The following is a 26,837-nucleotide window of genomic DNA, read 5'->3' on the forward strand; positions in this document are numbered from 1 at the left end:
GCAGCGTAATGGCATCAGCAAGATACGCTTTCTTTATTTTCCCTTAAAAAAGAAGAAGAAGAAGATTCATTTATCTTGGTTTCAGTTCACATTTTCAACTGGTTATGTGCACAGCAACACTGGGGCCTGCCCCACAGCTCAAAAACCACTGGATTAAGATATAATTATGTGCATATCTGCCAGTTCTATTTGTCTCTTTTGCATTTTGTGGTCAGTAACTGCTCGATGACATTGTCCATTTGAAACCTCTGTATGCTTTAACAGGAATTCATACCAAAAACAAACAAAAAAAACCCCCACATAGCTCTTCTTCAGAAAATAGTCACATTATATAGTCAAACTGCTCGTCTAAGATATCAATCTATTAGTGTATGACAGCAGAGGAATTGTCACACCTTTTATGAATTAATATGACTCATTTATTAAGCAAAAATTATGAGCATTCACTTGTTTCAGACCCCAAATGTTATCTAAGCTGCTTTTTCCCTGCTTTATATCGTTTCAAACAGCAGCGATCAGTTAACTGAACATGCATGTGTTTGGACTATGGGAGCAAGCTGGAATTCCCAGGTAACCCATGTAGGCACGAGGAGAACATGAAATTTCACGCAGAGAGGCCGTAGTATCTCTTTTTCTATCTGCTTAAACCAGTCTGTCCATTTTCCTCTGAGATCAACTAGACATTTATGCTCACTTGATATTTTCTCCTCTTCAGACAATTCTCTGTAAACTCTAGAGATGTTAGTGTGTGAAAATCCCAGTAGATCAGCAGTTTCTGAAACATTCAGACTATCCTGTCATGAACTAACAACCACGCAATCAAAGCCACTTAAATCACCTTTCTCCCACATTCTGATACTTGGTTTGAACTCTTGCAGGCCATCTTGATCAAGTCCACATGCCTATGCATTGAGCTGTGTTATTGGCTGACCTTTTTGGTTAATGAGCAGGTGGACAGATGCACCTTATAAAGTGGTCAGTAAGCATATAAGTATGATTTAGTACAGTGGCTACTGTCCTTACAAGTGGGAGCCCAGCTGCAGTGGTTTTAAAAGTGCAGCACAAACAGTGCTTAGCTGTGTATTCATTAGAGATGCAACATTAAATGTATTAATCCCTAACCAGTACAGCTGCTGTCCATATATATCTACACTGTGATCCGTAGGGAGCAGGTGGAAGAGAGCCTGGAGAGGTGGAGGTATGTTCTGGAGAGAGAGCGAATGAAAGAAAGTAGAAGTAAAACAGAATACGTGTGTGTGAATAAGAGGGAGGGAGGTGTAACAGTGAAGCTGCAAGGAGCAGGGGTAGTAGTTAGGGTAGATGCCATTAAATGACTGAGGTTAATCATTCAAAACAAAGGACAGCGCTGGAGAGAGGGGAAGAAGAGAGGGCAGGCAGGGATGAGTGGGTGGAGACGCGTCAGGGATGATTTGGGGCAAGAGTGAAAGGGAAGGTTTACAAGACCTAGTACGGTGTACGCTTTGGAGACAGTTGCACTGATAAAAAGCCAGGAAGTGGCAGAGCTGAATATGCTATAAGATTTTTATTGGGAGCTGCCAGGATGGACAAAATTATAAATGAGGATATTAGTTATAGTTTGGACGTGTGTAGAGGAGGGATGCGGAGCTGTGAGGCAGGAAGAAAAGAGGAAAACCTCAGAGAAGTGTGACAGAAGCAGATGCTAGAGATCAGGTGAGACAGAATCAAATAAAATAATAATTTTTCTTGACAGTTTTAAATCATTTAATCAGCTTTTTATTATTATCCAGAAAAAACAAATACAAAAATGTAATAGCCAAAAACCAAACAAGCAATAAAAAAGGAAAGGATAAAAAAAACAACGCCAGAGGGTGATCGATTAGTCGCCCAATCCATCAGAGTCGAACATGACAACAGAGGGCAGGGTGGTTTATTTATAGGCTTGACCCCTTGAAAGGAGGCACGAAACCGGGATTTGACAGTTGACTGTTGCGCACCGCCAAACACACCCTCGCCCTAGTGCAACCGAAAATAGCGAAATAATGAAACACAGTCATTTTTGTCAATGACTGGGGACCGCAGGAACCGCGTACAACCGACATTTGCTCTCCTCTCCTCACCTCCTCTCCTCTCCCCTCCGCCCTCCTCGGTCCGTCCTCCTTCCCTCCCTCCCTCCTCTCAGGGACCGAGAATGCCCGTGTTGTACTGACACAGTAGCGATACGGGCTGAGCAGACATGGAGGCCCGATTGACGAGAGAGGCCCGCGCTGACACATCCAGGCCCAGCTAATGGTGTGTCGGAGTGGATTTCGGAGCATCTCGGGAGATATTACGGATACCAGTCGCCGTGAGGAAAAAAGGATTTAGGCACCGAGGACGAAGAAATAAGAGGGAGATCCATTTCGGGTCTCTGTTGATTCAACGCAGCCGCCATTTTGTTGACAGTTAGTGTTTTTTTTTTTTTTTTAAATAACCCACACAGCCCTGCATCCTTTTATTTTATACCGCCGGAATATAAGTCCCTGTTTTTGTTTTACTCGCGTTTTTAAGCAGATTTAATTGCGCGTTTGTCTTTGAGGTAATGTTGGGAGATTTTTTTCTGGTTTAGCTCACTTGCTAGTGCATCGCTAGCCGTCGTAGCTGAGATGTAGTAACACGAGTGCCTGCGAGAATGTGACGGAGATGCAAGATTATGTACATCACTTGTCCCGGGTTGTGTCACTTTCACTCGGTTTACACAAATTGTATGAAAGCTGTAGGCGTTTGTTATTCATTTGCTGCCTACACGGCGTCTAAGTTAAGTGAAATTTGCTTAAATAGCTCTCAAACAGGCTGCTGTAGATGGCTAGTTAGCTGCTGCCAATGCCATTGATACAGACTGTAGCCCCGTGTCTATTATTGGACTGATTGTACGGGCTGACTCTTTACAAAATAAACAACACTTTCGTGATGCATGGGGTTATATTAAGCTCCAAGTGGCGATCTATTACTTTACCGCTCCGGCTGTTAGTGCTAAGTGTTGTGGAAATAAAATTGTTAAGGGGGAGCGAGTGGGGGTGCTTTGCATGTTGGCACTCAGCAACTTTGTGTCTTGGAGCTTGGCAAGGTTAACGATCAATTTTAGTGAGTGGTCAGGAGCTGTGTGCAGTGGTTTCCGTTTGAGGTTGTTTGTAATACTCCTACAACAGCGTTGAGATATATTTAAACTGTAGCCCTTTTTAAATTGTTCTGATCATGTTTTTTTTATTTTCATTTTGGCTTTTCAGCTGTTGGAAGATAATTTTAATAAAAGGGGGGGGAAATGTGGCCACCACGTTGATACACAAGAAGACAGGACACAGCCAAATAATGTGAACACCGTTTCTGGACTATTTCAGAGGTGAGTGGAAATGATGCACATTGATAGGTGTTGTTTACGCAGGAGTAGACGTCTTCCCACCCCAAAAGCATGCTTGCAGAACCGCATGTAGATACTCGGTTTCTTTTGTATCAAGACAGTAATTACGAGTATGACTAGATAAGGGCAGTTGCGGGGGAAATTAGGGCTGATCGGTTCGCAGACTCATGAGTTGGTCCCTTGAGGGGCTGTGTTGACTGCACAGGAAACCGAAAGCAGATAACATTATTTGGTTTGCTCACTCATGCTCTGGTTAGCCATGTTTCTTCTTGTTCTAAATTAAAGTGCACGCATGTTTTTGCGCTGTACTGGAAGTCCTCTGGTTGAACTTCCCTGAGCTGCTGGGGGAGATGTTTGCACGGTGCAGGTGTGAATGACACCTGCCTCTCTGTTCCGCTTTGTCGCAGCGAGTTAACGGAGTTTAATCATTGTCCCCGCTTCTTTCTTTTTTGAAGCAACGGTCTGTTACAATTCTATAGCACTTCCGCTGCTGGGTGATACAAAGCAGCGGCGGCAGTGGTGGTGCTGGTGGTTGTAGTAGTAGAGGAATTTGCCTGCTTCCACCCCCTCCTCTGAGCACGGCCCTGTAGTAATACCAGTGGAGCTCTGGAAATGACAGGGAGCTCTCAGGGCAGACGCCAGCCCTCATGTGAATGATGCAGGGGGTGGGTTGGTTGGTGGGTGGGTGGGATACTATTGCTATGGCCAAAGGGAAATAAGCAGTTATGAACAACGTGTGCAAAAGTGAGGAGGGAGTGAAAGGAGGGAGGGAGTAAAGGGGGGAAGAAATGAGAGAGGGGGAGCAGGAGTTGTTTACTACGTTCCTCCCTGCTCTGCTATTTCTTAGGTTGTTGGAGTGAAATTGATTGTTGAATCTTGTCGTTTTTCTTTTGGCATTTGTTTGCGTTCATAGCATTGCATACTGGTCTTCTCAGAAAACAAAAGCAAAGGACAGACAGGCGTGACTAATATCAGCCTTCAAAACCACAAGTGTTGCTATTCAGTTGTTTTGCAGTATGACTATGGCAATGAAATGACTGTAGTGCAGTTTAACTGCTTCACATATACAAAAAGTACCTCAGCGCTAGACATGAAAATGATACACTTGAGTGTTAAGGCTGATCAATGAGAAATTAGAAAGCGATGTGGCCTGGTGTCAGATTATCAGCAGGGGAGCGAATGCCAGTAAATGACCTGACTTAGCTTGTTAGAGGTGAGGGGAATGTTTTGACTCTCTGGGAGGCTTTTCTGCCGACTTGTGTCACTAGCTGTCCACAGAGTTGGGTACTAAAGTGGCTTATTTTTGGCATTGCTGCTGTTATGCGACGGAAGCAGCTCCCATCACCGTGAGCATAAAAGAAAGAGGAGAACATTTGTCACTGTGTGTAAAAAGGACACAGGGAAAGGGAGTTGGTGGGGTGGGTGATGGGTGAAATGTGTTTTTGATTAAAGTGGGAACACAGTGACTTTAGTTTGTGTGCTGTTCTCAGTGCTTTCCAAGTTTGCGAAATCGAGGAGGAAGAGGATGGAAAAGCTTAAAGAAAACCGGGGGAAAGAACACCGAGATTGATGGAGTGTTAAAGAAAAGTGGGAGGTGTGATTTTCAGTGTGGTATGTGTAGCGAGGGGGAGTGTGCAGTTTTGAGGCAAAATGGAGTGAGTAATTGAAATAAACACTGAAAGGACCATGTGGGGAACCGCAGGCAAGAATCCAAAAATTCTGCAGTGTTTACTGTGTGGTTTAAAAAAATCTCTACTACTGTTTTCCACTGTCATAATCCAAAACAAACATGGTGTAAGACTATAGCAAGGAAGATTTCCTTTTCCTTTTCCCCCCTCATCTTACCGTGATGCTTTACTGATGTGATGACTTGTATGACTTTCCTGAGGCTCCATTAAGTACCTCCTTTAGTGCTCTCCACTAATGTAGGATGCAGAAAAACCGCCGGCATGTTGACGCTTGATCACTCAGGCTGGAAAAGGCAGCTGGATCCTCTCGTCTAGTCCCAGAGACCTAGTGTGCTGAGGTCACAGTTCTGAATTGCCTCCAAATGACTTCACCCAGAGAAAGCACCTGCTTGGGGGCAAATCCGCATTAAATCACTCAGAGGCCGCGGGGAGCTGTAGACAACTTCATTGAATTGGGCTGTCCTCCCAAAGAGGACAATTAAGAAGCATGCTGCTCTCTGCTGCTAGCGTGTGAGCTGTGAGCTGCCACTATCACAGGCAACCGTTTTCACTGCAGCTAATGAGAACACTTAAGGGATTGCTCATTCTGCATCTTACTCCGTAACACTTGGAAGGATGTGGCAGTGCTGTGGGATCAACTACTGACTCCAAGGAACACCAAAGAGCAAGCCAAACAAAATTTCAAGGGGGAAAATAGCCTCTAATGCCATCTGGAATGGCACGAGTGGCTATTTTCATTGTATTGTCAGACAAATGAACTATTGGGCCTGATTTTTACAATGTTATTACTTTTGGACTAAACTCCACTGGCTTCTAATTTATATCCATGCCCGTGACAGACACTTGCATGCAGTCATAGATGCGTTCTTGCCATTTCTGGGTTAGAGCTTGCTTGGCATTATGTTGACTTGTTGCTATCCCTGGTCTAGTTAAAGCCATATGACTGGTGGCTTTCACAGGCGTTTCTGACAAATGCTGTTGTCTTTAGCATCAGTCAAGGCCTTTTGATGTGCGCTGGCATAGTAAACTGAAAATTGTCATTCACCACTTTCTATGATCCTGCAATAATAATTTTTTTTCTTTTCAAAAAAAAAAAAATCCCTAACCACACCTGGACCTGTCTCTAGGCACTTAGTTTGGAAGCCACTGCTCTAAAGTAAATCTGCTTTGGAAATCGCAGGTGGACAATTCAAAGTCCTTGTTCCTAAGGTTACATTTCTGAGGTGAGGTAGAAGGGACTTTGCTGTGTAAATAGGTCACAGATTGTTATAATCTATGAGGATGAGCGCACCATAAAAAGTGTCAGAGATGAGATGAAGGACACTCTAACCAAACAGATAATAAAATTGTTGCTCTCTGTCTGCCTTTCACCAGCGTTCATTTTAAGACTGTTTAAAACTGTCAGTGTTTCTGTTTTTCTATTTCAGTGACTAATGTGGGATTTATTTTTATCTTCTCTACCCTCCCTTTTCTTCTTTCTCTCCCCTCTACCTGTCCCTGGTCCTGCAGTTGAAGGACGGAGAAATAGGGCTGGACAGCCGAGGAAGGGAGAGAAGCCCTCAAAGCAAGGAGAGCTTCACCCTCACCGTTATCCCCCTCCCCCTTTCCCCCCTTCACCCTTATCCCATCCCCAGACAAAAACTCTACCTGGTATCCACATTAACCACTCCTTAAACTCCATAAACTTGTACCCCCCCACCCCCCACCCCAAACAATCTAATGGATCAGAAGATTCAAGGGAGGACTGCAACTCCACCCCCTCTCCTGTCCGGTGCTCCCACAGGGGAGCGAGAGAAGGAGGGAGCGGGTGGGAAGAAAGAAGAAGAGGAGGAAAAGAAGAGGGACAGAGAGAAGGAGGGAACCCCCACCGCATCTGCTGGTGCAGGAGGCACAGGCGGGCCAGGAGGTGCCGGTGGTGACCAGTCCCATTTCTCCATCAAAGAGAGCAGCCTGTCTGAGGGCAATGTCAAACTGAAGATTGGCCTCCAGGCGAAACGCATGAAGAAGCCTCCTAAGATCCTGGAGAACTATGTTTGCCGACCGGCTTTCAGAGCCACTGTGAGGCATACGGGTCGTGGAGGAGGTAATGCCCGTGGAAACCGTGCAGGCGCCACAGGTGACGGGGCGGGCAGTCAGAGCCAGAGTCCTTCACAGGGCAGAGAAAAAGAGAGGGAAAAGAGTCCCAGTGTAAACAGACCACCCATCTCATCATCTTCAACAGCCCCAACTGCTAAAGCTCCCACACCACCTCCTCTAGCTCCTCCTCCTGCCAGCACTACCACCCTGACACCCTCCCAAATGAATGGGAACGCTCCGGCAAAAAAGGTATGGAGGCTAGATGCTGTGGATTTTATTTATTTTGGTTCAGCAGTGATTTTCCACTTTGAACAAAATTAAACATTCAGTGATGACAACTAGTATAATTATTTTCATTCACCTTACTTCCTTAAAATGTTATTGGTCAGCCACGGGTCTACAGCAAAGCTACTCTAGTAATCACAGTGTTATTACGCTAGTAAAGAGCAGAGCATAAATTTTACTTTAGTTTTCATTGTGTTCTCAGTTGGCTTGCCTCTATTCATCGCTCACTGGCCCCTTCAATCACCCTCCGTCTGTGTCGTCTGTCCTCTGCCTGGCTGTGTACTCTCCACCCCCATCCCCGCATGACCCCTTTCTCTCACTCTCCCTCTCTGTCCTCAGTCTGACCCTAATAAGTGTTATTGAGCTGAGGGTAACTTCCCCCTCTGGCCATGCCTGTGAAGCACCGTTGGAGTAAAGATCTTACCAATGAATGTGTAACATTCACTTGCTGCTGATACTTCCCATGTGTGTTGTCATGATGTGTGTCAGTTTCTGTTTTACGCTTTATTTTAAAATATTGCTTAATGTTGTGCAAGATTGCTTACGTCTTAATTATGATGTACCTGGTGCTGTATATATCTAAAAGATAATATTTAACTTTAATATTGTACATTACCTTCTTCAAATTGCAAATCAAGCAGTCCTAGTTTGCGCCTCTGCTGCTTGTTTACCACATTCAAAATTATATATATATATAATTTAGAAATTTGGGTGGTGTGTTTGTTATTTCTTTACCATAATAATTATTCATCTCTATTATTCTCATTAATCCCTTGCCTTTTCTCCCTAACACCCTTCCAGGGTCCACCAAAGATGGATTGCAAGTCTGATTCAAAGTCAGACACAAAAGCAGCTACCACCACATCTGAGAGACCACTTAACCTTCACCGCCCTCCACCAGACAGCAAAACGCATTCCTCTGGGAAGAAAGCGCCAGCTCCGCAACCCAACCCCCGGACATCTTCACCATCTCCGCCATTATCTTTAACGAAAGAACCCAGCCTTGAAGGTGTTAAGCCTCCTCAATGCACCTACAGCACAGACAGTCAAAGAGATAAGGACAAAGGTCTTCAGAGTTGGGGAGCGCCAACCGTCACTGAAAAATTAGCTCAACTAATAGCAACTTGTCCACCATCCAAGACCCCTAAGCCAGCCAAACCTGCAAAGATTGATCCCAGCCCTCCTCTTCCGAGCTCAGGCTTTATGGCCCCTACAGCCAAGCAACGAGACAGAGCTTTGGCCAATAGGAACACATATTCAAGAATGGTTCACCTTTCTCCTCCACCTCCTGTGTCTAGACCACCTGGTCGGCCATATGGGTCTAGAAGCAAAGACAGTATTTTAGAAAATTCAACCACCCTGACGCCGCTGAGGAACGAGGACTTGGATGGGACTGGGAAAGCTGCTAGCAGCAACGGAAACAACAGTATCAGCATGAGCAGCACCAACAGCAGTAGTCGCAGCAACAGCCCAGCATTCACCTATGGCAATAACCGCCTGACAGTCCTGTCAAATGAAAGCAACAGTGACAGCAGCAACAGTAGCATTTCTAAGCAACCGTTACACCCTGCTCACTCCTTACCCCATACCACGTCACCTTCATTGTGTCCAATTTCATCATCTTCATCATCATCGGTGGAGCAGAGGACGGTGAGTGCAGTGAGTCACCTGGGCTCCCCTGTTCCCTCACAAGGACACCATGCACGAGAGTCTCCTGCCCTCGCAGAAGAAAGCAGTGCAGGTGAGCGAGAGCAAGACAGGGACATCCCCAGAGACTTATCCAAGTGCCCCCCTTCAGCAGCAACTGGAAGGCCAGAAGGGAAAGAGAAAGGGGGAAGCAACCAGTCAGTACGAGTTGAGAGGGGAAAAAGTTCTAGTCCAAGTAAACGTAGTCCCAACCAGGATAGTAACCGAAGCGGTTGGACTAGCAGTCCCACTGAGTCTATTAGACAAAGGACACCTTCCCCACTGGAGCCAGATGATGATGATGATGATGATGATGATGAAGAAGATGAAGATGAAGATGATGAAGAAGAAAGCCCACAGACGCCTCTCAGAGATGACTCTCCTGATTCATCCCTAGACTCTCCAGCAGAGCAGGACAGCAAACCCCTTAAAAAGCGCAGGGGAAGAAAACCCCGCTGGACACGTGTTATGCTAAAGGCCCAAAGTCAGAGAAGCCCGGACAGTCTCTTCACTGAGAACAAAACCACCATGCCTTTATCTTCAAGCCTGGAAATTCCAACGCCACCAGTTAAAAGACCTGTAGGCAGGCCCCCAAATCCAAATAAGGTCAAACCAAATCCTGTGTCACAAAATTCAGTGTCACAGCTCTTCCCACCCCAGCCTAAAAAAAGAGGAAGGCCAAAGTCTAAAATGCCAAGGCTTGATGCACCGGCCCGTGGGAATCCCCCTAACAAGCTACAACCCTCTAAGGTCTTTTCATCTTTGTTGAAGTCCAAAGAAGAACAGGACCCACCTGTTCTTCACCCCGAGGTAGACTTAAACCCTCCTAAACCTATGCCTAGGAAACGTGGGCGCCCCAAGCGCCTTCCTCCTACTTTACCCCAGGAGGGTCAGCCTCCCACGTTGGCTCCAGAAGCAGGGGAAAGATTCCGCAACAAAGGAAACGGGCAGCTTATCATGAAAACTATTATTGGCAAAATCAATAAGATGAAAAGCGTTAAGCGGAAGCGTATTCTCAGTCAAATCCTTTTAGGCCCAAGGTCAGAAGACACCCCTAAAGGCACCACTAGTAGCATGGCTGCAACAGCAGAAGCTGCAACGCAGTCGTTGTCATCCCTAGCTGCTTCTTTTGGAGGAAAACTAGGGCCTCAAATTAATGTCAGTAAAAAGGGCACAATATACATGGGTAAAAGGAGAGGCCGTAAACCAAAAGTGGCAACTAATGTCTCAGCTACAATGTCACCTTCAGAAACCTTTATATCTCCAAACACCACTTCCCCTCTTCATCCCCATCAGTCACAGTCCCATCAGCAGCACCAGCTCTCCTCAGAGGTTTTTTCCTCACCCTCCCTCTCACAGTTGAGTGGAGGCCACAGTCCCATCAGCGATGGTAGCTTTGTGGAGCCAGGCTCAGTGCACTTCGCAGGTCACTCTCACTATTCCAACTCCCATCATAGTCATAACACGTTTTCGCTTCCTCCTCCAACCTTTTCAGCTCCTAATCCTCGTAACCCAGTCATGGGCTCGATGTCATCGTCTGGTGTCCCAGTAGCCTCCCAGAAAAAGTCATCTTGCCGTGGATATCATCACCACCATCACCATTATAGGCAGCACTACCATTATCATAAGCTTTCCCCTCCCAGGCCACTCCATCCCACCTCCCCTGCCCCTCTGAGTGAGCTAAAAGAAGCCACGCCATCACCAGTGAGTGAGTCACACAGCGAGGAGACTGTGCCCAGTGACAGTGGTATAGGGACAGACAATAACAGCACCTCTGACCGTGGTGAGAAAGCTGGAGGAGCAGGTGGCTTGGGTGCAATTGGCATCCCACCTGGGATGGGTGGTGGATTATTAATGCCAGGGGTCATGGGTTCAGCTATGGGTCCAGGGATGGGCATTAACTCAAGGGGCAGGCGTCGACACAGCAATGTACTTATGGAACATCCTTCACCGTCTCCATCACCCCATGGGACAAGGTCATCGCCTGATCCCCGAAGATCTCACCCAGCAGCTCCCGCCACAACCTTAGTGGGACACAAGGAGAAACATAAGCACAAATGCAAACGCCGAAGCCATGGCTGCCCCGGCTATGACAAGCTAAAGAGGCAGAAGAGGAAACGCAAGAAGAAGTACTTACAGCTACGCTCCCGACGGCTCGACCCAGACTTCCTCGCTGAGCTGGACGAGATTGTTGTGCGACTAAGTGAAATACGCATAACTCACCGCACCACAGGGCACCGGCTCGGAAGCGGAATAGGCATAGCAGCGGGATCAAGTAGAGTGCCAGGGGTGGGTGGCAGGGCTGCTGGCGCCATAGGAGGCACAGGTGGCCCTCCACCGCATCATTATGTTCACAGAGACCTCCTGCCTACAATCTTCAGGGTTAACTTTGGCAGCTTCTACTCTCATCCACCATACTCCTGTGACCCGTTGCACTATGTTCGTAAACCGGATATGAAGAAGAAACGTGGACGGCCTCCCAAACTGAGGGAGTCTATGTCTGAGGTTCCATTTGTACCTGGACTTGGATTCCCCCTTTCAAGTGGAGGCTTCTACCACCCCTCCTATGTTCCTTACTCATCAGGACCTCTGGGGTTGGGCTATTACAGAGGTTATCCTCCAGCAAGTGCGCTGTATCCCCACCCACACCACCAGTCACCCCATACGGCCCCATCACATCACACTCACCACTCACCGTCTTTCCCACCTCCCCCCACATCTTTCTTGCATCATCACCACCCATCACATCTCCTGCTGAACCACTCAAAGTTTCACAAGAAAAAACACAAGCTGCTAAGGCAGGAGTACCTGGGAGCAGGACGGCCTCCTGTCCTATACCCACCCATGTCCTCTGAGCTCTCCTTCAACTGGCACCACAAACATAAACACAGGCACAAACACAGAGAACGCTGTGCTGAGGATGACAGGGAGGAAGCAGCAAGAGGTGGATCAGGGAGCCGAGCTAGTGCAGGGATTTCTGACAGTGGAACATCTGGGAAAGGAGAGCGAGTTAGTGGTTTGGGAATGGCAGAGGCTTTACAGCGATGCCGCTTTGGACGAGACACTTCCAGCACCAGTGCCAGCAAGCAAGCTGCCACTACCTCTGCTAACTCCCCCTCTTCTTCCTCATCCTCATCTGCTGAAAGGTACAAGCGCAAAGAGAGCTCCATGTCCTGTCTCGGACCTTCAAGGCTTGCATTGGGCAACAGCTCAAAGGGCCACTCAGCTGAGTCCTGGTTCAGAATAGGCAACTCTGAAGCAGACTACTCAAAGCTGTCACGGAGTCAATTGGCTCCTGGCCAGGGTTCCTTCTCAGACGGACGGGCAGAAGACCCAGCGGGCTGCTCGGACAGTGAGGATGAGGAGCCTCTCACTCCCACAGAGGATGTAGAAACCCACGATTCTCCAAAGCGTACAAATCTGTTTGCTTCAGCAATCACCCGCACTTCACTGAAAGGAGGCAGGAGCAGAAAGACTGATGTAGTTACAGAGAGCTCCAGCTTCTCTCACATGGACCGGCCAATGAGGAAGGAACACTCAACATCAGCAGAGAGGAGAGAGATGGGTAAGGCACTTATGGAATCTCTGTTGTTTGGGTTAGGAATAATTAAAAAAAAAAAAAAAAAACGAAACAAAAAAACATTTTCAGCTTTAGTTGACATTTATAGTAAAGGAGAATTTCTGGTGGTGGTTTATTTTTCTTTTTTTTCTTTATGTAGATCATAGGTAGTGATGGTGTATTTGGACGGCATTCCAATTAAATGTGCTCCTAGTGTACCCCATAGTAAAATTAATTTTATGGCAGAGCTTCAAAAAAAAAAAGTAAATGCAAAGTGGCAGGAAAACATAATTGCTTAATACCTTGCTTGAATAATCTTGGCATGTTTGTAGCATAGGTTATTAAAAACGTAATATTTTAAAGCAGCAGGGAGCAGTTTGCCTTCACCTCCTCTTGGATATTTCATCCATTAAATCCTTTATGATCTGTGTAGCTTTTCAAGCTTGTGTCTTTGATAACTTTTCTGTACAGAAAATCATTTGACCCAAATTAAATGTGACATTGTTAAAGGTTGCAGGAGTTAATTTTCCACCAAAATCATGCTTCCTAAAATAGTTCTGATGCAGTTGTATTGTGAATTCTGTGTCTAAATGTGATTGGCTGCTGTTTGATGGGCTTTATAGTTTTGGACAGCTCTGGCAAAACTGGCACAGTGTCCAATCATTTAGATCCGGCACTAACTCCTTTATGTGGGCAGCTGTTGCCATATGGCACAGCAACTGGGGTCTCAAATCCATACCTCACAACAAAACTGGAAAATTAACAATTCTCCAGTGTTAGGAAGAAAAAAAATACTAAGCTGGATGGGTCATTTATTTTAGTGAACAAGCCCACTTTAAAGACACAATGACATCTTGTTTGCATACGCTCTAACATTTGGTAGCTCTTAGTAGTGGTTACCAGCATGGCAAAAAAAGCATACATAATTGCTTAAACTAGCTCCTTTGTGTGTGTGGTTAGCCACAGTTATAGATATAGCATTTCTGCCAGGGCTCATCTTGCTAGAAGGGTGGAGTATTTTGTTAACGTGCTATACTTAGTAGTCTTTTCCCTAAAAAGCTCAGAATGTGGGGCCTAGTCCTATCCATCGGTACACCCAGCACCTGGGTTGGTTTAATGTTGCTGATGTAAGACACAGTGCCGTGGTAGAGATCTCGCTTCATCTGTGAGGCTCTTAACGAGCTGTAACGTGTGTATGAGCACTGGTAGGCTGACTGTATGTGAGTATCACCTAATGTTTATGCGTGTGTCTATGAGTAATATGGGAAGCCGAAAGGTCCTTGTTGAGGCAGCATGATGCAGTTCAAACCAAGCCAGGGTAATCCTGGATTAGAGTTTAGGAGATGGGGTCACCCAGCGGTCACAGACAGAACTGTGAAGGTAGGGGAGGCCAAGGGTGGGGACTGGGTTGCCACACAACGCAAGTGGGGAATGACAGAAGTTGACAAATATACAATGACAGGGTAGTGGGTGTAGAGATAGTGACGTGTAGCAAAAAGAGTGCAAGGGATGTTTTGGAAAAGGACGTGTGAATAGATGTGAAAGAGGTTTCCGTTGAGATGGGCAGATTCAAAGAGTGTCACAGCACCTTGGACTGTTAAAAATATGGTTCAGTGATTGGCTAATTAACTGATCATCGCACTCTGACCTTATATTACAGGGTGATTTGCGGTCTGCTGTGTGTCAGTTCAGTACTGTCTAGTAAAGGAGGAGGAGGTTGTACTTTCAGGTGCTTCCTTATTTCCTTATTGTGGTCACCACAGCAGATCGATCTGCATGTTTGATTTGGCACACATTTTATGCTAAATGTCCTTATTTAAAAAAAACCCTACCATGAAGTAAAGAGGGTTTAATCTAAATGCATACACAATGTGTCTAATGATTCATTCAGACTTGTACAGTTGCCAGTAACTTCTATCCACTTAAGTGTATGAATTGTTATATTATTATTTTGGCATTTCTTTTGAAAGTCATATTTCAGCCAAAATAAACCATTTGTATGGGTGACCAAAAAATGAAAGGATTTTGAGTTAGGAGTAAGAGTAATGCTTCTTTTTGTCAAGTAAAAAGACATATTAAATGCGTTAAATGAAACTGTGTAAAGTTTGATGGTGTAGACATTCTTAAAACATTAGGGTCTGTCTGAAATGAAAAAAATAAAAACAACTTAGAAATATGGTTTCCTAAGGTCAGACCAGGGAAGGAAGTATTCTAAGAAGATGCAGGAGATCAATATTAATGAGGGGAAAAATAGCAGCACAGTTTCTTTAGCCTCTCACTTTCTATTTCCATACCATTCCAAAACCCGTATTTTCTTATTTTTTAGCCATTCTGCTATTACTTAATTATGGGATTTGGGTCATTTGTCTTGTTTCATCACCCAGAGTGTCTTCTAAGGTTCAGGGCATGGACTGCTTCCCTGACATTGTCTCGTAAAATTCACTCATTTTTAATTCATTGTCCTTTAAAGGATTGCAAAGCAGTCCCAGACTATGATACCTCCTCCCCCATGCTTCAAGGCTGGTTGAAGTTTTGTTGTTAGTGTACAGTGTCCTTTAAACATTTTTTTTCTTCATTTGTGTAAAGAATATTGTTGGAAGTGTTGGAATACATCTAGGGGATGATTTACACACTTTAGAGGTGCTGCGGGTTTTTTTTTTATGTACTTGTTTTTGTTTTCTTATAGAAGAAATATGACCAAAGAACAAGTTGTACTGATTTCAGCAGTTTTTCTGCATTTTAGCAGAGTTTTTCTGCTACTCTTGGATTAACAAAAATCAAAAAGGAATGAAGTGTGATTAGAAGCATGTATGAGAATAGAAAAGGACCTAAATGAACAAGAGAAGACATGCATAAGCATAGTATCACTGTTTCCTGAGTGCTGACGTGTTAACTGTCCTGTTGCTACTTAGCATTTTTAAGATTCATTTAGACCATTCATTTTCTGTTTCTCTCCTCAGGGTCATCAGGTATCCAGACAAGGGGTGTTACACTCCCAACCTCGGAAGAACCTGAAGGATCCCTGCACCACCGCCAACAGCACCATCATCAGTCTTCTCTGTTTCACTCCCACAGCTCAACCTCCTCATCCTGCCTCTCTCCCTCTCAGGAGTGTTGCCTGGATGTCTCACTGTCTCACAACTCCCATCGCGTACAGCCCTCCAAATACAGTCTGCTCCATGTCAACAAAATCCTGCGTGCCAAGAAGCTGCAGAGACAGGCCCGTACAGGAAACAACATGGTAAAGAAGAGGGGGCCTGGACGTCCTAGGAAACACCCGTTACCCTCCCCACCACCGTCCCCTCCACCTGTGGTAGAGTTGAATCAAGTCCGGCACCGGGAGAAAGGGGTGGAACGGTTAGCAGAGGGAAGAGGGTGGGAGGGTGATACTGTGACTGATGCTATTGAGTCGGTAGTCCAGGGGCAACGCAGAAAAGGTCAGAAGCGAAAGCACTGGGAGAGAGAAGGGGATGAGGAAGAGGAGGAGGATGTGGAAGAGGACAGGGAGGCTGAAGACATGGAGGGACACTTGCCTGAAAGAGAGGAAAACCTAGGGAGCCTTGTGGCAAGGTCCAGACCTGGGACAGGAAGGAGCTGGCTTACCCAAGATGAGCTACAGAGCCTTCATGGGTAAGCAAATTATAATACACTATTGCATATTCAACAAGACTGGACTTGAGAGACTCTTCTCTATGACAGTGAAAACTAATATTAGGATTCAGTGGTGGTATGTATAACATTTATTAAGTCCAGTTGTCACTAGAAACCAAGTCATGTTTCTATCTTTAGCTCAGTGGAAACCAAGCCAGATGGCCACTGCTCATCAGAGGGCCCAGGCCCTGTCTCCAGGGAACAAGCTCCACCTATGCCCATAGCCACCCAGCGAGAGAAAAGACCAGCACGACCTCCGAAGAAGAAGTTCCAGAAAGCGGGGTTATATTCTGATGTGTACAAAACTGAAGAGTGAGTCTTAGGGGCGTGGAGATCCAAATCCTCTCCCTACTAATCCTTAATTCAGACAGCAACACTTCATAGTGTCATACAGTTTTTCTGCACAGCCAGTGAAATGCCTTCACATTTTTCTTTTCCTCTTCTACAGCCCCCGTAGTCAGTTTCTGCAGCTGAAGAAAGAGAAGCTAGAGTATATACCTGGGGAACATGAGTATGGATTGTTTCCTGCTCCAATACATGTTGGTGAGTTTTAAAATTAATTAGTTGAGATTTTTGCTATTGATTTATTTTATGATCATCAAAAAAAAAAAGAATTTAAGAAGCAAGGAGTTTTTAAACACTAAAAACCAAGTTATTTATTCATAGTGTAGTCATTTAATCATTTACCTAACAAGTAAACGATAGAAAAGAGACAAATTGGGGAATATGGGAACAGCTGAAAGTAGATTTAATTATTTATTTAGTTGAAGTTTTGAACACATTTCTTAAATTTCTTTATGCAGAATTCAGTCGTTGGCAGGTTTCACAAATTTGAATTTCTCAGTTAGCTGTATGACTTGCCAAGGGAGGGAAAGTAAAACCTAGAAAACCTCATTTTGCTTCAGTCCGTGTCCAAGATTCAAACGGCTCTAGTAAATTATCCAGATAAACCTGTTTCTTGGAACAGGACTCTCCTCTGTTTATCACAGGCCTGTGTTTTCAGCTATGATAAGATGAAGCATAAATACAACGGACTGATTTTTCTCTCTTCCCAAATCCCCCCCCACCCCCCACCCACCCAGGAAAGTACCTGAGACAGAAACGCATTGACTTCCAGTTGCCTTACGACATCCTATGGTTGTGGAAACATGATCAGGTGATCAATCTTTCTGAGGTTCTTAGTATGTATTTTTGTTTCGACCACTTTTGCATTTACCGCTCTATTTCTTCCTTTCAGCTACACAAGAGGCCTGATGTCCCCCTTTATAAAAAAATAAGATCAAGTGAGTGAAAGGATTTTTTTTTTTTAAATTTCAAATTTTTTTTTTATATATATAATTTGTAGCTTTGTTAAACTCAGGTGTTTCCCTATAAATATATAAGATAAGGATATTTGCTTCACTAGTTACAAAAACAGGAATTAAAGATGTGTGTCTACAGTTCAACTTTGTGTGTCAAACACTGTAAGAATGATATGGTAATACTCTGTTTTATGTTTTATAGATGTTTATGTGGATGTGAAGCCTCTCTCTGGTTATGAAACAACTACATGCAACTGTAGACTTCCCGAAGACTCAACTGAAAAAGGCTGCATGGATGAATGCTTGAATAGGTAAAGATACACCATCATAATTGGTTGTTTTCAACAAGTCTCATGTTACTTTTCAGTATTCAGATGAAGCCATGTGCTTGTTTAGAAATGTTATTTTACATCGCTTTGTTTTAGGAATTAAGTGATTTTGAATAGAGGGCAAAACATGGTGTCAAGACAGGAATGCCAGCCATTGCACTCCATCTCCATCTTCAGGCTGTCTTTCTCTCCAGTCAAACCTATCTCCATAGGAAGGGGATTTTTTTTTTTTTTTATTGTTTGTAACCAGTATATCCTCTTCAATCTGACATCTTAAGTGTTGCAAACCTATTGAGTTTTTAGCATGCAGCAGAGCAAAGTAAAAACAGTAATGTGCTTCAGATGTTGTACAGAAACCATGCCTCAGGGGTGCTGAAAACAAGCAAGCACTGGCTGTTGAAAATATCCCTGTGGCACTGCAGCAGTTGACAGCGTTTTGTAACAGCTTGGCAAAGGTGTTAGTTTCTTCCATGGTTCTGATTGGATAGGGCATTTTACAGTTGAGAATGAGTGGACTGATTCAGAGGTCTGGAGTTTTGGGGATGGGGGGGTTGTCATGGTAATCAAGAAGCTTCTCGGATGACAGGTAATAACATCTTCAAGAAACTTACATAAGTCCAGTTGCTTTTCTTTCCAAGCTCCAATAATGGCAGCCTTATTTTATAATTTTTTAAAAAAATTATTTTTCACAGGATGAGCTTTGCTGAGTGTTCTCCCAGCACGTGTCCATGTGGAGATCATTGTGACAACCAGCATATCCAGAGACACGAGTGGGTCCAGTGTCTGGAGCGTTTCCGCACTGAGGGCAAAGGGTGGGGCATCCGCACCAAGGAGTCTCTCCGCTCAGGACAGTTCATCATTGAGTATTTGGGTGAAGTTGTTAGCGAACAGGAGTTCAGGTGAGATGGACATCTTCATTGCTATACAATGAAACTAGTGTTAGATGATGTATATTTCTTTCTCTTATCTTCAACACATTCCTACCTTCCATGTTTTAGGAGTCGCATGATGGAACAGTACTTCTCCCACAGTGGCCACTACTGCCTGAACCTGGATAGTGGCATGGTGATTGATAGCTACAGAATGGGCAATGAAGCGCGTTTCATAAACCACAGCTGTGAACCCAACTGTCAGATGCAGAAGTGGTGAGTGTCACAGCAGCCTTGAACTGTTTCCCTGCTAATGCCCTTGTGGTGCTTTTAGGTGCTTACCAAAGAACAGATTTGGCTAAGCCTTTTTGGCTCTGAGCACGAGCAGTTGCCACAAGTTGTTAGGGATGGGATAGAGGCCTGGTGTGAACCACATTTGGTTTACAGATATAGAGTACTGCTTTTATACTCACTATGTGTCTATAATAGTCCAAATCGGTATAGGTTACCATGTGAGGCAGATATTGTCAGGTCGATTTAGTCACAGGGGATATTAGGGCACAGTGTTAAACAAGTGATGCTGTTCGATGTGACAGCAGTGTCACAGGAGCTCATTGCAAAGTCTTCTAGCTTGATACTTCAGTATTTCGGTGGCTTTCTTGAAAGTCGGGGCATGTTAAAATAGACCAGCCTATTACCTAAATAGGCTGTCTGTGTGTTATTAAAATGGTCTTCTCTGCAACCGACTATAGCTATAACACACTAGGAATGGCCCAAAAGATGGTACCGTGGAATTTAGACAACTGGAGACAAGGCCAGCTACATAAAGTCCAGCCACGACCAGGGGTTATAGTAGGTAACAGTGCAGTATAATGATGTTGCAGCTCAAAATAATGTTTATTTATTGTGTGCCTTGCTTGGTGCAGCCCCTCTGTCTGAAATGAGCTATTTAACTCTTTTCTCATTAAAGCCACTCTACCTTTAAGACCATTTGATTGCTGCTACTGGCAAACAAAAAAGGTTGGAGCAGCAAGTTTGGAGAACAGGACATCCATCCTCACAAAAATACCAGTAACTAAGCATTTAATGCTGTCTGAAGCCTGTTATTACCTCCGCAAACACAGAACTGATTATTTGAAAATGTGCCATGTGGAATATGTGCAGGCACCATAGTAACAGTATGTAATAAATAACGCAGAAATTGGGGAAAAGCCTATTATATTCATGCAGCTGTACAGTTAAACCAGTTGAACAGACCTTGATAAGTAGTCACTGTGAATGCTAGGCAGTATTTGTTGCCTCTCTTTTGGTATCGTACATAATAGCTCTAAAAGACACACGTGTTGCAGGTGCACCGCTCTGTAAATGAGAAGGCTCTACCTTGAAACCCCAACCTTATTAATGTGGTTGTGGTAATCTGATGAGATCACCTCACTCCTTTTCTTCCAGTGTTCAGAGACCTTAATGGCTTAAAGCCCTTACACCTGCCAAAACAATTCTCTTTTTTTCCTGAGGGCTTGTTCTCGCAGCATGTTTAAATCCACAGCTCATGGAGACCTGGCTGAGCAGGCCTCCCTTTGCCTCGCTTTTCTAAGTGAAACCTGCTTAGTTTATCTTTAGTTCTTTTAGTGAATGTGCCAACTCCGTTAGAGGATTTGATTGTTGAAAGCTAATGACGACATAGAGTTTACTATCACGTTGTACCCTCTGCCCTCCAACGTAGACCAGTTCACAATCTAGGACACAGGTCTGCAGGTGCCTGCGTGCACTCCTGAAATAAAAGACTCTACAAGGATGGAGGATTTTCAGCACAAAGCCTGACGAGTCATCCGTCTTGTCACAGAAGAGAGATTACATGCAGCCGGGCCTTAGATACAGCTGTAGTGGCTGAAGACAATGCGCTGAATCAGCTTTTTACCCCTATATAAGGAATAAATTATCAAGCGGCTGGCAAGCAGAATGGTGTGTTTTATTCTTACAAGAATAGTGAAAAGCTGGAGCGCTGCTTCATTTGGAGAGAGGAAGAAAGGCATTACTTGTTGAACATTTGTCACACTGACTATTCCCTTTTTGTCCCAATTTTAAAACTGGGTTTGATGTAATTGACTAATATTACATTTTAACTTTAAAATGAAAGCTTTGCTTCAGGGAGAAATTTGTGTTTGTACATCCTTGTGTAAAAGGGATATACCGTAATATGTTTTGGATGTAGTTAGTGATTTTTTTTTTTTTATCCCTAGCCTAGAACTATACCCCTTGAAAAAGTGAATCTTTTCATGTGATCAAGTCAAAATGTTCACTATTAACCTGAAAAATAGACATTTGGGTATAATTATATAATGAACTGAAATCATATACCTGTTATCTAACCTTTTGGAAAGTGTGATTCAGTACTTAGTACCGTTTCCTCACAGCAACAAATGTTCTGGATTTGGATCTCTTGGTTGATGGAAGCATCTAAGTGTGGTTTGCACTTGGACTTTGTGATTTTCCCTCAGTTGTATGTGTTAAAGCACTTATGTTGCAAAGAATGGAGTGACCTATGAATATCATTAACTGTATATAAAAGGTGGACTGTTTTGAATACCTCCATTCTGTTTCTTCTGAGCCAGGGCAGACTAGAACTGGTGATGGTGGCGTGCTAAACCTTAAGCTGAAACTAGCAAGCTTGACTCATGAGATTTGTAAAATTGTAAAATGATTTTAGCCAAAGAGCTACTGTCCCTGATGACATTTCTTAATTTGAAGTGTGAATACATTGCAATAAAGTGCCAGCAGCAAAAACTGCACCATGCTGTAAATTTAGCAATATAGCATGGGAGTCTATGAAGATTGGTTTGCTTTTGGATTCAGCCTCAAGAGTCCACGAGAGGAACTGTCCTGAGGCTGCAGGCTGCTGGTCAGTGAAACCACAAAAACACTGCAAATAGAAGTTCATGTAGTATCCTTCTAGTTGTTGTACAGGCCCTTTTGGGACAGTTGTTACTACAGTAAGCTCAGATTTTGAAATGGAATCACCGAACTGCTATTTTATAAAAGCTGTTCCAGAGCCTGTGGGCAGGTTAAAACTTACCATGCTTCTTGCTTCCTTTCATCTCCTTAGAATATCTCCTTAAGTATTAAAAATCTCATAAAAGCTTCACTCATTGTAATATTCTCATTTCTTGCAGGTCAGTGAACGGGGTGTACAGAATAGGTCTCTTTGCTCTCAGAGACATCAGCAGCGGGACTGAGCTCACCTACGACTACAACTTCCGTTCCTTCAATACAGAAGAGCAGGTGAAGCACTAGGAACAGTTTTGGAAGAACGCTTATTTTCAGACGTTCTGTTGCACCTGTGCATATTTCTCACATACTGTACTGCACTTTTCTCTGCAGCAAGTTTGCAAATGTGGCTCAGAGGGCTGCAGGGGCATCATCGGAGGGAAGAGCCAGCGTATTAATGGGTTGCCTGGGAAATCAGGAGGGACTCGGCGGCTCGGTCGACTCAAGGAGAAGAGGAAGTCCAAACACCAGCTCAAGAAACGAGTGAGTGATGCATATAGATGGAAGTGGTGAGAGTTTGCGGTGGGATCAGGTCACTTGTAATTAAGACTGGATAATGGCTTTTTTTTTTCTCCTATTACACAGAAATGGATTCCCTTGCAGCTTAATATCTTGTGTTAAAAAATTTTAATGAGGGAAAACTAACATTTTAATTGAATAGAAATCTAACTATCCTGGTAGATTTCAGGTGCAGTATCTATGTAGGGCACAAATCTTTCTTTGTCTCAGAGGTGCTCTTAGTGGGCCACGGGATTTCTAAAAAAAGTAACTCGGAGTACCTTAAAGGGTATAGTTTTGCATTAGTGACCTAAAATGTTTTCTGAACTTGCATGAAATCAGGAGTAACCTGCAAGTTATAGTGGGTTCCTCATTAATCATAATGGCAGTTCAATCCCCAACCCTCATTTAATCCCTCTGTGGCTCCTAAAGACTGAAGAGCACCTTGAATGGTGTTGTCACCGATGTGTGTGAATGAGAAACTGTTTAAGATGAGAAGACAGGGATTGTTTAATGGGACTTTTGTTATCTTCAGGAGGAAGAGTCAAGTGACAGCAGCAAGTTTTACCCTCATCTGATGAAGCCCATGTCCAACAGAGAGAGGTAAAAACATAAACGGACACACAAGATAAGAAGAGGAAGCATAACTCTAGTGGGCCAACTGATAAATTGTGTTTGGGTTCCCACGCATCCTTAAAAGTATAAATCTGACCTGTAGGCTTGTGAGAGGTTTTATATTTTAAGGTGGTAATACTAGTATCAATGAAATATGTTTCTTTATCTGTGAGTGCAATGACCTTTTAAATTTCTGCATTTTTGCTGAAAAAAATGGTAACAATGAGAATTTAAGCAGTTGAGCCCACTTTTTCCACTGCTTGTTGATGATCAGTCAGGAGACAAAATGTTTCTCCCACTGAAAATGCAACATCCAGATGAGCAGAATTAACTTTCTGGGATTTCCTTACCTGATAATTGAGCATGCGTCAAGTCAACCACCCACACAGTTTCCAAAGTGATTTCCTGTTTCAGTCACATGAATCAAGCAGGGATAAAATAGCAGAAACTTTTTTTTTTTTTAAAAGCCATCACCAGTGATAGACATAATCACAATTCCTTTAAGACTTGTACACAGGAATCTGCTTGAACCCCTCATTCATATGCACCTGGGAAGCCAGTGACACATTTTTATTAAATTTCTTTTTCCATTGCACATAATGCTTGCTTCTCCATTCTAATAGAGTGGTTTATTAATACACAAGACATATATATGTCATTTAAAAGTAAAAACTTCTCAACTCATGAGGTGTGAGTTGATGGTAACACATTTAAACGGTCTCCTTTGATTTCCAGAAACTTTGTGTTGAAGCATAGAGTTTTTCTCTTGAGGAACTGGGAGAAGATGAGGGAGAAACAGGAGCTGCTGAAAAGAGAGGGCGAGAGAGAGAGGGATGCCAGCAGCCTGTCCATCTATACGCGCTGGGGAGGAGTCATCCGTGATGATGGCAACATCAAGTCAGGTACAAGCTTAAGAAATTCAGTTGCAAGTAATTTAAGCTATGTAAAGAATAGTGTACGATAAAGGGGACACAGACATTTATTTTTGAAATGTAGACAAAATTCAGAGACTGTAAATATGCAGATGTTTTAGACGTTAATGCTGAATGGTCATATCTTGTGTCCAGACGTGTTCCTGACGCAGTTCTCAGCCCTGCAGACGTCACGGTCGGTACGCACACGAAGGCTCGCTGCAGCCGAGGAAAACACAGAAGTAACACGCACCGCTCGCCTTGCTCACATCTTCAAGGAGATTTGTGACATGATAACCAGCTACAAGGGTAAGTGACCCCGGTCACGCTGATATTCTCATTAGTATGACCTCTAGCCTGATCTGGGGTCTGATCAGGCTTCTTGAAGGAATCTTTCAGTGCCTCGGTGTAGCTGTCCACTGTTTACTGAATGATAAGAATCTGTGATTGAAAAATGATGACAGGAATGTTATTATTTTCTTTTAATCTCAGACTCCGCTGGTCAGACACTTGCTGCCCCGCTGGTGAACCTCCCATCTCGAAAGAGGTAAGAGTGTAAACCTGCATATCGACAAGCTGTTTCATGTTTACCAAACAGCGCCTACTTATGTTATCTGGTCTATCTGTGTACAGCACCCACGTAGTGTAACAGTTTTATCTCTCGCCACACACAATCGTGACAGCCTGTGTGTTGATGCTTGTCCAGTATTGATAGTAATCAGCTGGTGTCAAAACAATAGCAGCTTATTATTTTTCTTCAGCTACATGGTAAAAAAAAAGCTGTTATAATCTGGGATTTGTTGCCCTGTATGCTCATAGAAATTTGAGTTTTGGTTGAATCTGATTTAATAAGTTTTGAACTGAATGTTCTCCTTCCTTTTTTTGTCCTCCCACCCACCTCTGCTACTGACAAACCAAATTTGGAGCCTAATTCTTTTATCTTTGTGCACCATCAGGAACAGCCAGTACTATGAGAAGGTGTCTGACCCGCTGGACCTGAGCACCATTGAGAAGCAAATCCTCACGGGCCATTATAAGACGGTTGAAGCATTTGACACAGACATGCTCAAAGTATTTCGCAATGCTGAGGTAGGCAAAGGACCAGTTCACATGTTTGTAGTAGAAGAAATTAGGATTTTATTTATTAGTAATGATCAGAAGCTGTTCAAGTAAAGCAGCTAAACTGAGGAACTCAGATCTCTGTGATGCATTCCTTAGTTTGCATTTTTAGAGCCATAAAAAAAGAGGTAGATTAATCCAATGAGAATTTTAAAAAATGCGGGTAGAAATTGAGGTGCACTCACTAGCCACTCAATGTAACCATGCCTAGATGACCTGAATATTTTTATTTAGAAACTCAGTGAAATGTAAATACCAGCATATTAGTTTGTTCTATCATCTCTGCTCTCTCTTAATTACTTGCTAGCTCTCTCAATGAGTACTTCCTTTATTGATCTTTTAACTTTAATTTTTATATTGCTAGATAATAAGATTCCTGATTCATCCATTATTAATATTATTGATATATATACTTCATTGTGTGAATGGAACAGCTGCACATCAGCTTGAAAATCACTGAAGATGTAGAGAGTAAGAGTCTATGAAGCAGCTGGAAATAAATTGTGTTCCTATTTCAACTGGTGAAAATTCACAAGTTTATGCTGCTAGTAGTCTAATAACATGTCCTGAGGGATACACTCATCCATGAAAATGATAGTTTTCTGAAATTTTTGGTTTGGTGTCAAACTACTTGCTTAATCAGTGTCATAGATCTGTTAGACCGTTTGTTAGCAGTCATTAGAAACTCAAACATGCTGGTGGCACGAAGGCATTCAGCTGTTGGAGCATCCAGTCTTAATCTTTGAGTGACGCGTCCATGCCGTGGACTCTTGTGTGTAATCTCAGACTCTTAGAGCTCAATTATCAAAGGGCCTCGTCAAATTGATACTTAACGCTGTTATTGTGCAGCTTCAACACTTTCTTCCTCCCACTCAGTCATTGCTTTTCTTTCTCCTGTCTCGCACACAAAAACCTCCCAAATGGAACATAACTTCGCGACTGCTGATCCTGTGTGCACATGTTGCAAGGCTGTTTGATTTACATCTGTATAGCTAAGCAGTTTAAACAAGTGCCACTTGAAAAGCTCTCAGGGCAGCTTACTCTTCCAGTCAGAGAAGTTTGAAGTGGACGTATAAATTAGAATCACCCTCTCGCCCCAAGGCCCTTTCTGGCGGACTGAAAAAGTGTGAGAGGAATGTGAATTACTGTTGAATGTGGGTGTAGCCTTGCCGGTGAAATTTTGGCAGCTGCAAAGACAGTTTTGAATGAATCTTTCTGTGTCGGTGACCTTTGTCCTGCAGGAAATTGCCCGTAGACTTTCAAGGATGAACAACTCAAAGCCTTAACCGTGCGAGTGAATGATGAGCGTGTAATTCTGGGGTCAAATGAGCATTCCTCAGCTTTAAATATCGATCACTTTATGGTGTCTGTGAGGTCCTGTTGTCCTTTTGCTCTGCCAGTAACGGATTGATTTAAAAGATTTTCAGCAACTGTCTCGTTTTCCCACCAGAAATATTATGGGAAGAAGTCATCAATAGGCAGAGATGTCTGTCGGCTGCGGAAAGCCTACTACAGTGCTCGTAATGAAGCTGCAGTCCAGATTGATGAGATAGTGGGCGAGACCGCCAGCGAGGCAGACAGCTCAGACTCGCTGGACCGTGACCACGGTCATCACCACCACACAGGAGGGCCCGGGTCTCACGACAAGGATGACGATGTCATCCGTTGCATCTGTGGAATGTACAAGGATGAAGGTCTGATGATTCAATGTGAAAAGTGTATGGTAAGTAAAAAAATATCAGAAACAGTCTTTACTTCGACCTCTCTTCTTTTATCTCACTTGCTGATGGTGTAGAACTATTTTAGCGTCTCTCTAAAGACTTCACCTA

General features: G+C 43.7%; 1 protein-coding gene across 9 annotated transcripts in view; it reads left to right on the top strand.

The window, feature by feature from the left end:
- Nucleotides 1-2,140: 2,140 nt before the first annotated feature.
- The window catches only part of ash1l (ash1 (absent, small, or homeotic)-like (Drosophila)), a 42,503-nt gene continuing 17,806 nt past the window's right edge, over nt 2,141-26,837 (top strand). For all 9 annotated transcript variants that reach the window (XR_013904404.1, XR_013904405.1, XR_003271044.2 and 6 more), the window contains exons 1-20: nt 2,141-2,423; nt 3,246-3,358; nt 6,574-7,389; nt 8,227-12,676; nt 15,631-16,300; nt 16,460-16,633; nt 16,770-16,864; nt 17,404-17,477; nt 17,559-17,604; nt 17,825-17,933; nt 18,644-18,850; nt 18,950-19,096; nt 21,991-22,099; nt 22,199-22,348; nt 22,899-22,966; nt 23,714-23,880; nt 24,046-24,198; nt 24,382-24,436; nt 24,846-24,978; nt 26,459-26,731. Coding sequence is in view for 6 of the 9 variants with exons in the window: in XM_080295731.1 (XP_080151857.1) it covers nt 6,784-7,389; nt 8,227-12,676; nt 15,631-16,300; nt 16,460-16,633; nt 16,770-16,864; nt 17,404-17,477; nt 17,559-17,604; nt 17,825-17,933; nt 18,644-18,850; nt 18,950-19,096; nt 21,991-22,099; nt 22,199-22,348; nt 22,899-22,966; nt 23,714-23,880; nt 24,046-24,198; nt 24,382-24,436; nt 24,846-24,978; nt 26,459-26,731 (7,686 nt within the window). In the remaining 3 variants the exon portion in view is untranslated. The remainder of the gene's footprint in view (nt 2,424-3,245; nt 3,359-6,573; nt 7,390-8,226; nt 12,677-15,630; nt 16,301-16,459; nt 16,634-16,769; nt 16,865-17,403; nt 17,478-17,558; nt 17,605-17,824; nt 17,934-18,643; nt 18,851-18,949; nt 19,097-21,990; nt 22,100-22,198; nt 22,349-22,898; nt 22,967-23,713; nt 23,881-24,045; nt 24,199-24,381; nt 24,437-24,845; nt 24,979-26,458; nt 26,732-26,837) is intronic.

The sequence above is a fragment of the Astatotilapia calliptera genome, chromosome 22 (assembly GCF_964374335.1).
Source record: "Astatotilapia calliptera chromosome 22, fAstCal68.1, whole genome shotgun sequence".
Classification (NCBI taxonomy): Eukaryota; Metazoa; Chordata; class Actinopteri; order Cichliformes; family Cichlidae; genus Astatotilapia; species Astatotilapia calliptera.